General features: G+C 42.3%; 1 protein-coding gene across 2 annotated transcripts; it reads left to right on the top strand.

Moving 5' to 3' along the window:
- The first annotated feature begins 635 nt into the window (after window positions 1–635).
- On the top strand, window positions 636–14,695 carry LOC111977013 (sodium- and chloride-dependent GABA transporter 1). 2 transcript variants are annotated; one of them, XM_024006258.2, is made up of 15 exons: window positions 636–857; window positions 1,939–2,324; window positions 2,605–2,736; window positions 2,921–3,021; window positions 4,659–4,768; window positions 4,920–5,052; window positions 5,702–5,836; window positions 5,942–6,045; window positions 7,431–7,555; window positions 7,696–7,808; window positions 11,949–12,080; window positions 12,496–12,598; window positions 13,011–13,111; window positions 13,410–13,577; window positions 13,801–14,695. In XM_024006258.2, the coding sequence occupies exons 2-15, from the start codon at window positions 2,096–2,098 to the stop codon at window positions 14,284–14,286; spliced, it is 2,172 nt and encodes a 723-aa protein (XP_023862026.1). In that variant the 5' UTR covers window positions 636–857; window positions 1,939–2,095; the 3' UTR covers window positions 14,287–14,695. The 2 variants fall into 2 exon arrangements, with proteins under 2 accessions (XP_023862026.1, XP_023862027.1); XM_024006259.2 differs by lacking the exons at window positions 636–857; window positions 1,939–2,324; window positions 2,605–2,736; window positions 2,921–3,021 and adding an exon at window positions 4,461–4,473.
- The last annotated feature ends 205 nt before the right edge of the window (window positions 14,696–14,900 follow it).

Below are 14,900 nucleotides of genomic sequence, written 5' to 3'. Positions count from 1 at the left end.
TTTATTGACGGGCTCGCTTTTCACACTTGCCAGAAAGCAGACAGCCGCCGACTGGCCTCAGCTTCCAAATATCCTTATCGTGCTAACACTGCGCTCGACATGTTTGCATTGTACACTCCGAGATTACAGTTCATTTGAGTAGGGTTGGGGTGTGTTGGGGTGACATATTTTGGGATTGGGGGCTGGGAATAAGGTGTTTTCGAATTTTACTCAATTTGAAGATCGTGACATTGTAAATMTTGTGTCAAATAAGGTGGTCAAATAGGTTATTGACCACTTCCACTTAAAAGGTGCGATATCGTCGGATAACCTTCTTTGTTAGCCTAGCGGTGAATCTCAAGTTCACTATGTCTGACCACTGCTTTAGAATTTGTCAGAATTTGCCCATTAGTAAAACAGAGAAAACAAAAAGTCATGAAATATTGAGAAAACATGCTCCATCGCGATGTCAGTGTTGGATGTGTACTGGGGGGGGGGGGGGGGGGGGGGGGGGGGGGAGGGGGTCGACTTTCAGATGACATTGACGCTATGTAGATGGGAATTGAGAATTGTGCTCCCCCCAACGTTTCTGGTTGTTGACGTTAGACAGTCGCACAAGGCGAAGCGGCTGCTTCTCGTGTTGATTTAGCCACCTCGTCAGCACCGCGCGCCGCTGGACAGCTCCCGGCAGCGGGATACGTGTGCGCTCTCCTCTAGGACACTTGTGGCGCTTGTTCCAAGTCTTTTAATGGAAAAACAATATCTTTATGTTCCAAGTAAAACTGGAGGTTTACAACTTCAGAGGGAATCTACGGATACCTCGTTTCGAGATTTGTGGCAGGCAGCACATCCTCGGTGGCAGAGAGCGCAGCTTCATTGTGAGTAAATTAGATTATTTGACATGTGTGTGAATTCCCTACCAATGCGTTTCCCGGTGTTACAATTCCGTGAATCGTTCATAGTCAGGGATAAAGCAACAAGCAAGACGGTGATTTAACTCGTAGTTTAACGTGACAGTATGGAACTGTTGTAACCATAATGACTTTAGGTAATTAAGAAAATACACCTTGTTTTATAGCCAATTAAATGCAGAATAGACGGCTCTCCCGGTTGATTGAATGGTTCATATAACTGTGTCAATTTTTTGTCATATAGGAGTGCGTTTGGTTCTCTATTCCTCGAATGTAATTTGTGCAGCCTGGTGCGTAAAGCTTTACGCTTTGGGCATTCCTTTGTCTCCCCAATGCAATTGTGATCCAGTTTGGTTGAGACATTGCTGTCGGTTTTTCTGTCCACTTAAATCAGTACATAGGTAGTGCATAGGTAATTAGTAAGCGTATCTGCATGTGTCAGTTGCAAGGCGTAATTGTTGCTCTCTCAGATTGGATGAACATATGTAATTGTCGAATGTTATGTTGCGATGTTGCGTTTTGAGCGTGAGCTCGGTGGCTTGGATAATAACAATGTCTGAAAGTTTTTTTCTTTGCAAATAATGATCATTCGGTGATGTGCATTCTCGACACTGGACTGTACTAATTTGCAAATTGTGTTGATTTGATTGTAAGAATATTGTGGGTGGGAGAAGTAGGCTTTATAGCCAATAAACAATCTACGTACAAACCTATCATATGTGTTGTTATATGGATGGAAAAGTCCTGTGCCATCATTAATGTGCCATTATTGTTTTTTATAGCATTCTTGTGTTTTAGACTCTGCATTGCATATATTTGGTGAGACGTTTATTGGTGTCTAGAGTGGAGTCGATCGAAAAAATCTAACTTTCAAAATGCATTTTATTTTCAGTAATTTACAAAAGCCAATGTGTGTATTGAAGAGTCAAACAACATACAATCCCATTCTGTAGCAAATCTATTGTAAACGTAATCATGTTTTTTAATCAATTTCCCAATTTGAGTGCGCACTCAAAAACCGACCAATCACTGTATTCACCGATTCCAGGTTAACGGCAACTGACAAGCCGTGTCCCCATAGCCGTCACCTGCTTCCAGACATTTGGTTCAAAGGTTTTGGGTCAAAAACCGCGAAACTGCTGTCTGCGTGGACTGGTGCTGAAGCTCCCCTTTCAAAGGCCAGGACCACTGACAAATCGAAAGACATGGCTACGAACGGCACCAAAGCAGATGGACAAGTAACAGAACTTAACGAAGTGGCAACTAATGACAAACCCAAGTCACTGGACGTGAAAGGGGAAAATACGAAAAAGGATCTTCCCGAAAGAGAAACATGGGGAGGGCGATTCGATTTCCTTCTGTCGTGTGTAGGTTATGCAATTGGACTGGGCAACGTATGGAGATTTCCATATCTCTGTGGAAAAAACGGTGGAGGTAAACACGATTTTTTTAAAGTGATWTAACCTACATATAACCTAAGCTCATTTCACTCTTAAGTAGGCCTAAGTGCTTAGTCAATTTTGAGCACCCTAATTATTATGAAAAGTGATTACCACAATGTCCCTTGTGTAAGAGCACAGACACGCATTTTTCATATCCTAATTGAATAAGATTCCAATTAGCTTCCACAGTGGGCTGTAAGTAACATTCAATTGCGTATGTCTCGTTTTATTCTGACATTTATATTTGGTTTGATTTACTTGTGTTTATGCAGGAGCCTTCTTGATCCCCTATTTTTTGACACTCATATTCGCTGGGATGCCCCTGTTCCTGCTGGAGACTGCTCTTGGTCAATACACCTCAATTGGTGGGCTTGGAGTCTGGAAACTGGCTCCCGTATTCAAAGGTATACATTCTACTCATGCAATGCTCTTACTGTATGTCTAAAAGCATTTTTTTGTATCAAATCAAATTCCTAGTAGTCAGGTGGCCCCTTGTGCACCTATCTTTATGTTCTTCTGTAAGTCTCTGTGAATATGTTGGAGCATTAGGAGCATGCACAAAAAATGTCATCAATTTCCATCTCATAGGTGTTGGCCTTGCAGCAGCTGTCCTGGCCTTCTGGCTTAACATTTATTACATTGTCATCATTGCCTGGGCCATTTACTATCTCTACAACTCCTTTACCACTGTAAGTACCACACCTTTACCACCTACAACTCCTTTACCACTGTAAGTACCACACCTTTACCTCCTACAAGCTTATTTACCACTGTAAGTACCACACCTTTACCTCCTACAACGTTATTTACACTGTAAGTACCACACCTTTACCACCTACAACTCCTTTACCACTGTAAGTACCACACCTTTACCACCTACACTCCTTTACCACTGTAAGTACCACCCTTTACCTCCTACAACTCTTTACACTGTAAGTACCACACCTTTACCACCTACAACTCCTTACACTGTAAGTAACCACACTTTACCATAACTCTTTACCACTGTAAGTACCACACCTTTACCCCTACAACTCCTTTACCACTGTAAGTACCACACCTTTACCTCCTACAACTCCTTTACCACTGTAAGTACCACACCTTTACCCCTACAACTCCTTTACCACTGTAAGTACCACACCTTTACCACTACAACTCCTTTACCACTGTAAGTACCACACCTTTACCCCTACAACTCCTTATAACACTGTAATACCACACCTTTATCACCTACAACTCCTTTACCCACTGTAAGTACCCCACACTTTACCCCTACAACTCCTTTACCACTGTAAGTACCACACCTTTCCTCATACAACTCTTTACCACTGTAAGTACCACCACCTTTACCCTACAACTCCTTACCACTGTAAGTACCACACCCTTTACCTCCTACAACTCCTTTACCACTGTAAGTACACACCTTTACCACCTACAACTCCTTTACCACGTAAGTACCACACTTTACCTCACTACAACTCCTTTACCACTGTAAGTACACACCCTTTACCCCCTACAACTCCTTTATTACCATGAAAGTACCACACCTTACCACCTACAACTCCTTTACCACTGTAAGTACCACACCTTTACCCCTACAACTCCTTTACCACTGTAAGTACCACACCTTTACCACCTACAACTCCTTTACCACTGTAAGTACCACACCTTTACCACCTACAACTCCTTTACCACTGTAAGTACCACCTTTACCTCCTACAACTCCTTTACCACTGTAAGTACCACACCTTTACCACCTACAACTCCTTTACCACTGTAAGTACCACACCTTTACCTCCTACAACTCCTTTACCACTGTAAGTACCACACCTTTACCTCCTATAACTTCCTTTACCACTGTAAGTACCACACCTTTACCACCTACAACTTCTTTACCACTGTAAGTACACACCTTTACCTTACAAACTCCTTTACCACTGTAAGTACACACCTTTTACCACCTAAACAACTCCTTTACCACTGTAGTACCACACCTTTACCTCCTATAACTCTTTACCACTGTAAGTACCACACCTTTACCTCCTACAACTTTTACCACTGTAAGTACCACACCTTACCTCCTACAACTCTTTCGCACTGTAAAGTACCACACCTTTACCTCCTACAACTCCTTTACCACTGTAAGTACCACACCTTTACCACCTACAAACCACATGGGGTTGAGACAAACACGTGTTCCAGCTTTGCTCTATGCTCTCTGAGGATTGTAACATGCTTGTTGATGCCATGTGAGATTTCTCATTGTGTCAAGGAGGAAAGCATACATTATCCTTCCGTTTTTCTACGTTATCCTTCTGTTTTTCAGGAACTTCCATGGAGCTCATGTGGCAATCCATGGAACACAGAAAAGTGTTACTCAAACTACAGTATAGTTGATAACACCAATCTTACCAGCGCGGTGTTGGAGTTTTGGGAGTAAGACATTAACTGCTTTTCTTTTTGCTTCAGCACAGCATTACAGTACCCTGCATGACTGCTTGAGAAGTAAAAAAGGACATTGCCTTTGCTGCAAAGCATTCTCCCAGTCTGTATAATAGTCTTACTGTTACTCTCTCTGATCTTATAGGCGCAACATGCATCAAATGACCGATGGCTTGGAAAAACCAGGGCAGATCCGAGCACCACTGGCAATAACACTGGCCATCGCTTGGGTCCTAGTGTACTTCTGTATCTGGAAAGGGGTGAGCTGGACTGGCAAGGTAAGATATTGGTTTCTCATGGCAGATTTAGGTGTATGCAAAAGCTCTCTGTCATCCAATGTGTGACAGTGATGCAATATTAATCGTTGTCATATCACCTTCATCAATCATTTATATTGCACTGACTATTGCCCAGATAGACTTTTAGAATGAGAGGAGAGACATCAAACCCTCATGTTCAGTAATCATATTCAGGTTCATGGGGCCTTCTCTAATTCCAATTCTCCTGATACAGAAAATTGGGGAGAAATTTGATGATGAGGAGGAGGAGCAAACAAGCCCTCCAAAATCTGTTTTTTCCCATTTCTCTCTCCCTCAGTTGGAACAATATTACTCCCTGGTGTTGCTACGATTTGGAAATCTAATGTGTCATGTGACCATAGAAAATAAAATTTGTTGTGGTCACAAAACCACAACATTTCCTGACTGGATTTCTGTTATTTATTTTCTTCTCTTTTTTTCTGTTCTCTGTGCGAGAGATTGGAGGACAATAAATCCATTGGTATTCCTCTCTAAAGAAAAGGCCTTTGTTTAAGACGAGACTGAATTGCAAATGTGTTAATTCAATGGCGTATAGCTCATCTGCACTTGACAGTGTTAACATGCATTAATTTCCTGCTGATGGTGACTCATTTATTTGACTTTCTAGGTTGTGTACTTCTCGGCCACGTACCCCTATTTCATGCTTTTCATTCTGTTCTGCCGTGGAGTGACTCTACCTGGAGCTATGGATGGAATTCTCTTCTATATCACCCCTAACTTTGAAAAACTAAAAGAATCTGAGGTACTGAATGAACTTATCATTCTATGTAAGACAAATACCTGTATGGGAGTCATTCATTTTTCAGCCCCTTTGTCAAACGGCTAAATGGTTCTCTCCCCTTGTCAGGTATGGCTGGATGCTGCCACTCAGATATTTTTCTCCTACGGTTTGGGACTGGGCTCACTGATAGCTCTTGGCAGCTATAACCCTTTTAATAATAATGTTTACAGGTAAGATGGAGGTAGGCTTCTATTAAATGGAAAGATAATGTATCAGACAAAACCTGAAAAGGCAACAATTCGACCAGTATACCTTAACAGTAAATGTAACTGTAAAGTGGACCTTACTATCAGCCATGTACAATGAGAAGCCTAAATTAATGTTATTACAATCGATAAAGTATACTGAACAAAAATATAAATGCAATTATTTTACTGAGTTACAGTTCATATAAGGAAATCAGTCAATTTAAATAAATTCATTAGGCCCTAATCTATGGATTTCACATGACTGGGCAGGGGCACAGCGATGGGTGGGCCTGGGAGGGCATAGGCCCACCCACTGGGGAGCCAGGCCCAGTCAATAAAAATGAGTTTTTCCCACCAAAGGGCTTTATTATAGACAGAAATACTTTTCGGTTTCATCGGCTGTCTGAGTGGTTGGCCTCAGACGATCCCACAGGTGAAGAAGTCGGATGTGGAGGTCCTCGGCTGGTGTGGTTAAACGTGGCCTTTTATTGTCCCCAGCACAAGGTGCACCTGGGTAATGATCATGCTGTTTAATCTTCTTCTTGATATGCCACACCTGTCAGGTGGATGGATTATCTTGACAAAAGAGAAATGCTCACTAACAGGGATGTAAACAAAATTGTGCACAACATTTGAGAGAAATAAGCTTTTTGTGCGTAATGAACATTTCTGGATCTTTTATTTCAACTCTTGAAACATGGGAACAACACTTTACATGTTGTGTTCATATTTTTGTTCGGTATACTATAATTCAGTCTGATATGGGGCCCTTCATATTGCTTTGGATGTAGTAGTATACATCAAATAAAATTAGCCAACAATTTCACAACCTCTTCCCCAAACAGCACATCCATGGTTCTAGGTCACACAAATTGCTCATCAGATATATAATGATGCAGACTCAGCTTGCGTTTATTTCAATTTACTTGTTGTTTATTAGCGACCCAATATTATTTAGCTACATGCCACACTTTATATGATGCAATTAGGTTTGTAAATAAGGATGATTTTGGAAAACTCTTCTTTGCAAATAGGGGTTTGACATCCATTAGAAATGGACATTGCATTATTTAATATTTAAGTATTACTGTGATATTAAACTTCTTTGGAAAAAAGAACATTGTTCCCCATTGGAATGCTATACAAAAAGCAAATTGCATATATTTTTACAATCTCAGTGCACACCTTATGTGGCCAATTTAAATATGTTACTAAGCAGGGATATGTTTTCCACTCAGCAAGAATAAGGAATCAACTTTCTCTCTCCTGAAAAGGGCCTTTTTAGGAATCCATGATGATGTTACAAAAGAGATGACAGATCACCTTAAGCTCTGACAACAGGACGTTTTCATGTTTCCTTTCCCCAGAGACTCTATCATAGTGTGCTGCATCAACTCCTTCACCAGCATGTTTGCGGGCTTTGTCATCTTCTCTATTGTGGGCTTCATGGCGAATGTGACTAACAGACCAATACAAGAAGTCGCAGCTTCAGGTAAACTCAATGCTCCCTCAGAGCACAATAGGGGAGTAATGTTGTCTATTCTGACTCCTGCTCACTGCCTCAATCCACACAGAGAAATGCAGCTCGGAGAACAGCGAGCTAATGCGTTGTGTTGTGTGTTTGGTATGCAGGTCCAGGCCTGGCTTTTCTGGCATACCCCGAGGCTGTGACCCAGCTGCCTATTTCTCCTCTCTGGGCTATCCTGTTCTTCTCCATGCTGCTGATGCTGGGGATTGACAGTCAGGTAAGGCTGTTTTCATTGACTGCTCCCAGATCTGTTGGGGCTTTAGCCCAATCCTCTCACTATTGTTGTCATGCCATGTCAGGGGAGTTGGCTAAAGCACCTACAGATCTGGGACCAGGCTACTTAGGTTCTGACCTAAATGTGTAAGCACAGGTATATATGACACTGGTTTTCTCTGGTTTCTCCACATGAGAAGCACACTGTCTAATACATTTTTTTCCTAGTGGACAGATATACTGTAGCTGAGCCTTGACTTTTACTGTCAACTCCTTTTAATGCAACTATATCACCTCTCTCTCTGCCCCCGGGTGCTCTGTTCTCATGCTTTCAGCTTGTGTATGATATTTGGGTAGCCTAACTCTAAGGCCATTGAGTCTGCTAGTAATTATGCTAAATGCTGKTACTCCCGTTTACACAAAACAGATAAATCACAACATTACACACTTGCGCTCTGACTATTTTTGTAATGGAATTGTAAACGTTCGTACATACAGCAAGAGAAATGGCTATATGACATGTTAGAGTTATATTTTCAAGGTCGCTGCCAAAATGGGGTTGCTAGTGCTTAAAAACTAATGGAAATACACTATATATACAAAAGTATGTGCACACCCTTTCCAATTAGTGGATTAGGCTATTTCAGCCACACCCGTTGCTGACAGGTGTATAAAATCGAGCACACAGCCATGCAATCTCCATAGACAAACATTGGCAGTGAAATTACCTTACTGAAGAGCTCAGTGACCTTCAACGTGGTACCGTCATAGAATGCCACCTTTCCGACAAGTCAGTTCGTCAAATGTCTGCCCTGCTAGAGCTGCCCCGGTCAACTGTAAGTGCTGTTATTGTGAAGTGGAAACGTCTAGGAGCAACAACGGCCCAACCGTGAAGTGGTAGGCCACACACGCTCACAGAACAGAAGCGCCGAGTGCTGAAGCTTGTAGTGCATAAAAATAGTCTTTCCTCGGTTGCAATACTCATTACCAAGTTCCAAACTGCCTCTGGAAGCAACGTCAGCACAATAAGTACGTTTGAGCAACTTGGCCATGTACTGTTATAATCTCCACCCGGCACAGCCAGGAGAGGACTGGCCACCCCTCAGAGCCGGGTTCCTCTCTAGGTTTCTTCCTAGGTTCCCTGCCTTTCTAGGGAGTTTTTCCTAGCCATTGTGCTTCTACATCTGCATTGCTGTTTGGGATTTTAGTCTGGGTTTCTGTATAGCACTTTGTGACATCGGCTGATGTAAATTGGGCTTTATAAATACACTTGATTGATTGAATAACTGTTTGTCGGGAGCTTCATGAAATGGGTGTCCATGGCCGAGCAGCCGCACACAAGCCTAAGATCACCATGCGCAATGCCAAGCGTCGGCTGGAGTGGTGTAAAGCTCGCCGCCATTGAGCTCTGGAGCAGTGGAAACGTGTTCTCTGGAGTGATGAATCATGCTTCACCATCTGGCAGTCTGACGGATGAATCTGGGTTTGGCAGATGCCAAGAGAACACTACCTGCCCGAATGCATAGTGCCAACTGTAAAGTTTGGTGGAGGAGGAATAATGGTCTGGGGCTGTTTTTCATGGTTCGGGCTAGGCCCCTCAGTTCCAGTGAAGGGAAATCTTAACTCTACAGCATACAATGACATTATAGACGATTGTGTGCTTCCAACGTTGTGGCAAAGGTTTGGGGAAGGCTCTTTCCTGTTTCAGCATGGCAATGCCCTTGTGCACAAAGTGATGTCCATACAGAAATGTTTTTTCGAGATCGGTGTGGAAGAACTTGACTGCCCAGCACAGAGCCCCATCGAACACTTTTGGGATGAATTGGAATGCCGACTGTGAACCATGCCTAATCACCCAACATCAGTGCCTGACCTTAAATTGCTCTTGTGGCTGAATGGAAGCAAATTCATGCAGCAATCTTCCAACATTTAGCGGAAGGCCTTCCCAGAAGATTGGAGGCTGTTATAGCAGCAAAGGGGGAACCAACTCCATATTAATTCCCATGATTTTGGAGTGAGATGTTCAGCAGGTGTACACATACTCTTGGTCATGGGGCTGCAGGTAGCCTAGTGGTTAGAGCGTTGGGCCAGTAACCGAAAGGTTGCTAGATCGACAAGGTAAAAATCTGTCATTCTGCTCCTCAACAAGGCAGTTAKTCCACTGTTCGTAGGCCATCATTATAAATAAGAATTTGTTCTTAGCTGACTTGCCAAGTGAAATAAAAAGATTGTGTATTTGCAGTGTATTCAGACCCCTTGACTTTATCCACATTTTGTTACGTTTTTTCCCATAAGCGCAAAGTGAAAACAGGTTTTTAATTATTTTTGCAAATTAATTCAAAATAAAAAACAGAAATACTTTATTTACATAAATATTCAGACCCTTTGCTATGAGACTCGAAATTGAGCTCAGGTGCATTCTGTTTCCATTGATCATCCTAGACATGTTTCTACAACTTGATTAGAGTCCACCTGTGGTAAATTCAATTGATTGGACATGATTTGGGAAGGCACACACCTGTCTATATAAGATCCCATTGTCCGTAGAGGAATTGTCCGTAGAGCTACGATGACAGAATTGAGTCAAGGCACAGATCTGGGGAAGGGTACCAAAACATTTCTGCAGCGTTGAAGGTCCCCAAGAACACAGTGGCCTCCATCATTCTTAAATGGAAGAAGTTTGGAACCACCAGGACTCTTCATAGAGCTGGCCAAACTGAGCAATCGGGGGAGAAGGGCCTTGGTCAGGGAGGTGACCCAGAACCCGATGGTCACTCTGACAGAGCTCCAGAGTTCCTCTTTGGAGATGGGATAACCTTCCAGAAGGACAACTATCTCTTCAGCACTCCACCAATCAGGCCTTCCTCAGAAAAAGGCACATGACAGCCCGCTTGAAGTGTGCCAAACGGCACCTAAAGGACTCTCAGACATGAGAAACAAGATTCTCCGGTCTGATGAAACCAAGATTGGACTCTTTGGTCTGAATGCCAAGCGTCACATCTGGAGGAAACCAGAATCGCTCATCACCTGGCCAATACCATCCCTACAGTGAAACATGATGGTGGCAGCATAATGCTGTGGGGATGTTTCTCAGCGGCAGGGACTGGGAGACTAGTCAGCTTCGAGGGAAAGATGAACAGAGAAAAGTACAGAGAGATCCTTGATGTAAACCTGCTCCAGAGCACTCAGGACTGCAGACTGGGGGCAAAGGTTCACCTTCTAACAGGACAACGACCCTAAGCACATGGACAAGACAATGCAGGAGTGGCTTCAGGACAAGTCTCTGAATGTCCTTGAGTGGGACAGCCAGAGCCCGGACTTGAACCTGATCGAAGCGATTTCTTTATTTCTAATATTTTCTACATTGTAGAATAATAGTGACGACTATGAAATAACACATGTGGAATCATGTAGTAACAAAAAAAAGTGTTACACAAATCAAAATATATTTTATATTTCAGATTCTTCAAATAGCCACCCTTTGCCTTGATGACAGCTTTGCACACTCTTGGCATTCCCTCAATGACTACCTCATGAAGCTGGTTGAGAGAATGCCAAGTGTGTGCAAAACTGTGGAAAAAGTGTAGGCGTCTAAATATTTTCAGAATGCACTGTATGTATATATAACATGGTGGTCCATGTATATATATACAAAATAAAATGTATATATATTCTACCATTTATTTAGTTAGTTCTGGATAATTTGTTGGTTATTACAATGTATGCTTTCCATGATCTGAATTAATTCAATATAATCCATCAATATCCGTCGTCTTGGTTACATAGTTATCATACCATACATGGACCACCATGTTATAAATAAACAAATGTATATTTGCCCATTCAGTAAAATGAATGTACAACAGTGATACTATCCTTCTAGGGATCCATGTCCCTGTAATTTCCAAGTACCAGTGCACTTTTTTGGTCCTTTTAAGTAAAACAATAAATAAATAACAATTTAACAAATTATGCCGTTGATAAAAATGTATTTATTGTGAAAAAAATTACAAATAGGAACAAGACTATCAATTATAGATGAAACATGAAGTGTTGCCTTGCATAGGTACTAAGGAAAGTACTGTAAATATCTCCCCTTTTTAACTGAGTGCCCCCCATTTTGTGTGTGTGTGTGTGTGTGTAGTTCTGCACAGTGGAGGGCTTTATAACAGCTCTGGTGGATGAGTTTCCCAGGGCACTGAGGGGCAGGAGAGAGCTCTTCATCGCTGCTGTCTGCCTGGTCTCCTACCTGATCGGCCTGTCCAACATTACACAGGTACAACACACCACAGCACACCACAGAACACGCTAGCTCTCTCTCTCTCTCTCTCTCTCTCTCTCTCTGTCTCTCACTCTCACTCTCACTCTCTCTTTCTCCTCTCTTTCTCATGTCACTGTGTCAATTCCACTAATGCCATTGACCAACCAGTTAAACCTCCAATCTCAATGATACAGTAGTTGATAGAAAATGTGAATTACATTGGATAACACTATTGCTGTTTAATTTAATTTATTTAAAAAAAGATTTGTTTAGACCATTCTGTTTGTTTGATTACACATGCTGTTGAAATCGGATCCCAACACTCATTTTTCCGTCTGAGATAAGGACATTGATATAATGTAGAGACCACAGACCACTGCATATGGGTTCTTCTCGTAGTGTGACTCATCCATCTGTGTTGTGTCACTAGGGAGGCCTGTACGTGTTCAAGCTCTTCGACTACTACTCTGCCAGTGGGATGTGTCTGCTCTTCCTGGTCTTCTTTGAGTGCATCTCCATATCCTGGTTCTATGGTAGGTAGAGTCTCCAGGCAACATCAAATACACACAATAGCTACATTATTGCAGTGAATAGTATACATCAGAAACACCCTATTTCAACATGACAAAATGACTTGTTACAGTGATATATCCTCAGGCAAGATTTGTGAAAAAGAAATTAAAGCGTTTTTTCTCTGTTTCTAAAATGAGGGGATGAACAATGAATGAACTAGATGGTCTAGGTAAATTTGAAAGTTGAATGATAGAATAACCTCACACCTGTCCAAAGACATTAGTCCAGCTTCAACCCCTGGGACTTCAACTCTGCTCACGTGTCCTACACTACACCACCTCTCCTTCCTCATCACAATTCATGGCAGACTAGCGGTACATTTTGAAGAAATTGAATTTGAATACTTTGATCATGCATTCCTTTGTCTCACAGGTGTGAACAAGTTCTATGACAACATCCAGGAGATGATTGGCTACAAGCCCTGTATATGGTGGAAGCTGTGCTGGGTCTGTTTCACTCCTCTCATCGTGGCCGTAAGTAGTACACCATACACATCCAATACAACATCATGACATGAAAAATGAAAAGAACCAATAACATCAATAATGATAATAGGGACCACAATGGAAATAACGCCCAACTGTATTGCGCAATCCTGGTCACGTTTAAAAAAGGCTTTGTACTGTGTGTATATATCTATTATTTTTTACTGTCAAATAAAATCTATCAATCAGTCACTGACCTGCCTCAAGCAATTCTGAGACAGAGACAGAAAGTGCCTAAGAAGCGGTGGTGTCAGGATTAATAAGGATCGTACCATGTCTCCCACAGGGGGTGTTCCTGTTCAGTGCAGTCCAAATGGTTCCTCTCACCTTGAACAACTACGTGTTCCCTGCATGGGGCCAGGGAGTGGGCTGGCTCATGGCTCTGTCCTCCATGGTCCTCATTCCTGGTTACATGGTCTACATGTATCTCGGACTCAAGGGCACCTGGAAAGAGGTAAGTGACATGATTAATGATTATGGATATAGTTCTCCCGTTTCTCTAAGTGCAAGAGAATCAATGCAATTTGGTGATGATTGATATGTAACCTTAATGGTAAAAAAAATCATGTTTAAGAACTAGTAAAAATATCATTTCAGTCAGGTTCTCCTCTCTGGACATGTTGGAGTTGCACTCATTGTGTTACTTAATGAACTGTTTTGTTGTGAATTTTTCTCAGCGCCTGCAGATAATGTTTCAGCCACCTGCAGTGGTCCGACGGCCACAGGAGAATGGGCCTGAGACAGTGGTTGCGGAGACCAACATAGCTAGTCCTTCTGACCCGGCCAACCCAGCTAACCTGGCCAACCCAGTTAGCCCTGCCAACCCAGGAAGCCCTGGCAACCCAGCTAGTTCTGGCAACCCAGCTAGTCCTGCCAACCCAACTGCTACAAGCCCGGTTGCTGTAGCCCCGGCCAGCTCAACACCTCCAGCCATTCCAGTTACTCTGGCTAGCCCTGTGAACCCAACCAGTCCGACCGTCCCAACCGTCCCTACCGTCCCTACCGTCCCTATCACTCCAGCCAACCCAACCAGCCCTACCAGCCCACCACCCAATCCAGTTAGCCCAACACCAACTGAGCCAGCCATCCCACCACCCAATATAGCGAGCTCAACCAACTCAACCAACCTTACCAACCTAACCAACGCAGAGGCCAATGTCTAGACAAGGCAGAACCCTCATGGAGAAAGTGCAGTCAACGGCGAACATTACCAAGGACTTCCAAGATTTTAATTGATTCACCTACCTCCATGGGCAATATCTGATCAAACTGGATTTAAAAATCATGTTAAATTTTTCTGCATTTGTAAAGCCAATGTTTTTTTTGTTTTTTTTATTGGTATGCATTACAAATACAAAAATCAAAGACTGTTAGTGTTCACAAAATCTACTGTAATCTGGGTAAAAAAAATATGTAAGCATACTGTGGAATACTGTGAGAGAAAAAAAAACGATTGAAAATATAGAATAGCAATTTGTTGAATATCTTCATGAACCAAGTAAATACAGTGTGACTATAGTAGAGATGAAGTTCTGGTGAACAAAATGGTCACCATGGGAGAGTGCAAGGGACGGGGTCAAATTATTGTGGTTGTTTACTAAGCCTTACTTGCACTCTGTGGGGCTGATTACAGGCCACATGGCAATGAGGGAACTCTGATGAAGAAGCACAATGTCAATAAGAAGTTTAAAGTCTATGAACCCTGGATTTATCCAGTATTAATGTTGCAAAATATTTTCTGTGTGAGAGAGACTGTTATTTTATCACCATTTTTTTG

The sequence above is a fragment of the Salvelinus sp. IW2-2015 genome, linkage group LG17, assembly GCF_002910315.2.
Source record: "Salvelinus sp. IW2-2015 linkage group LG17, ASM291031v2, whole genome shotgun sequence".
Lineage (NCBI taxonomy): Eukaryota > Metazoa > Chordata > Actinopteri > Salmoniformes > Salmonidae > Salvelinus > Salvelinus sp. IW2-2015.
The sequence above is the reverse complement of the archived record's forward strand: the minus strand, read 5'-3'. Positions and strand labels throughout refer to the sequence as shown.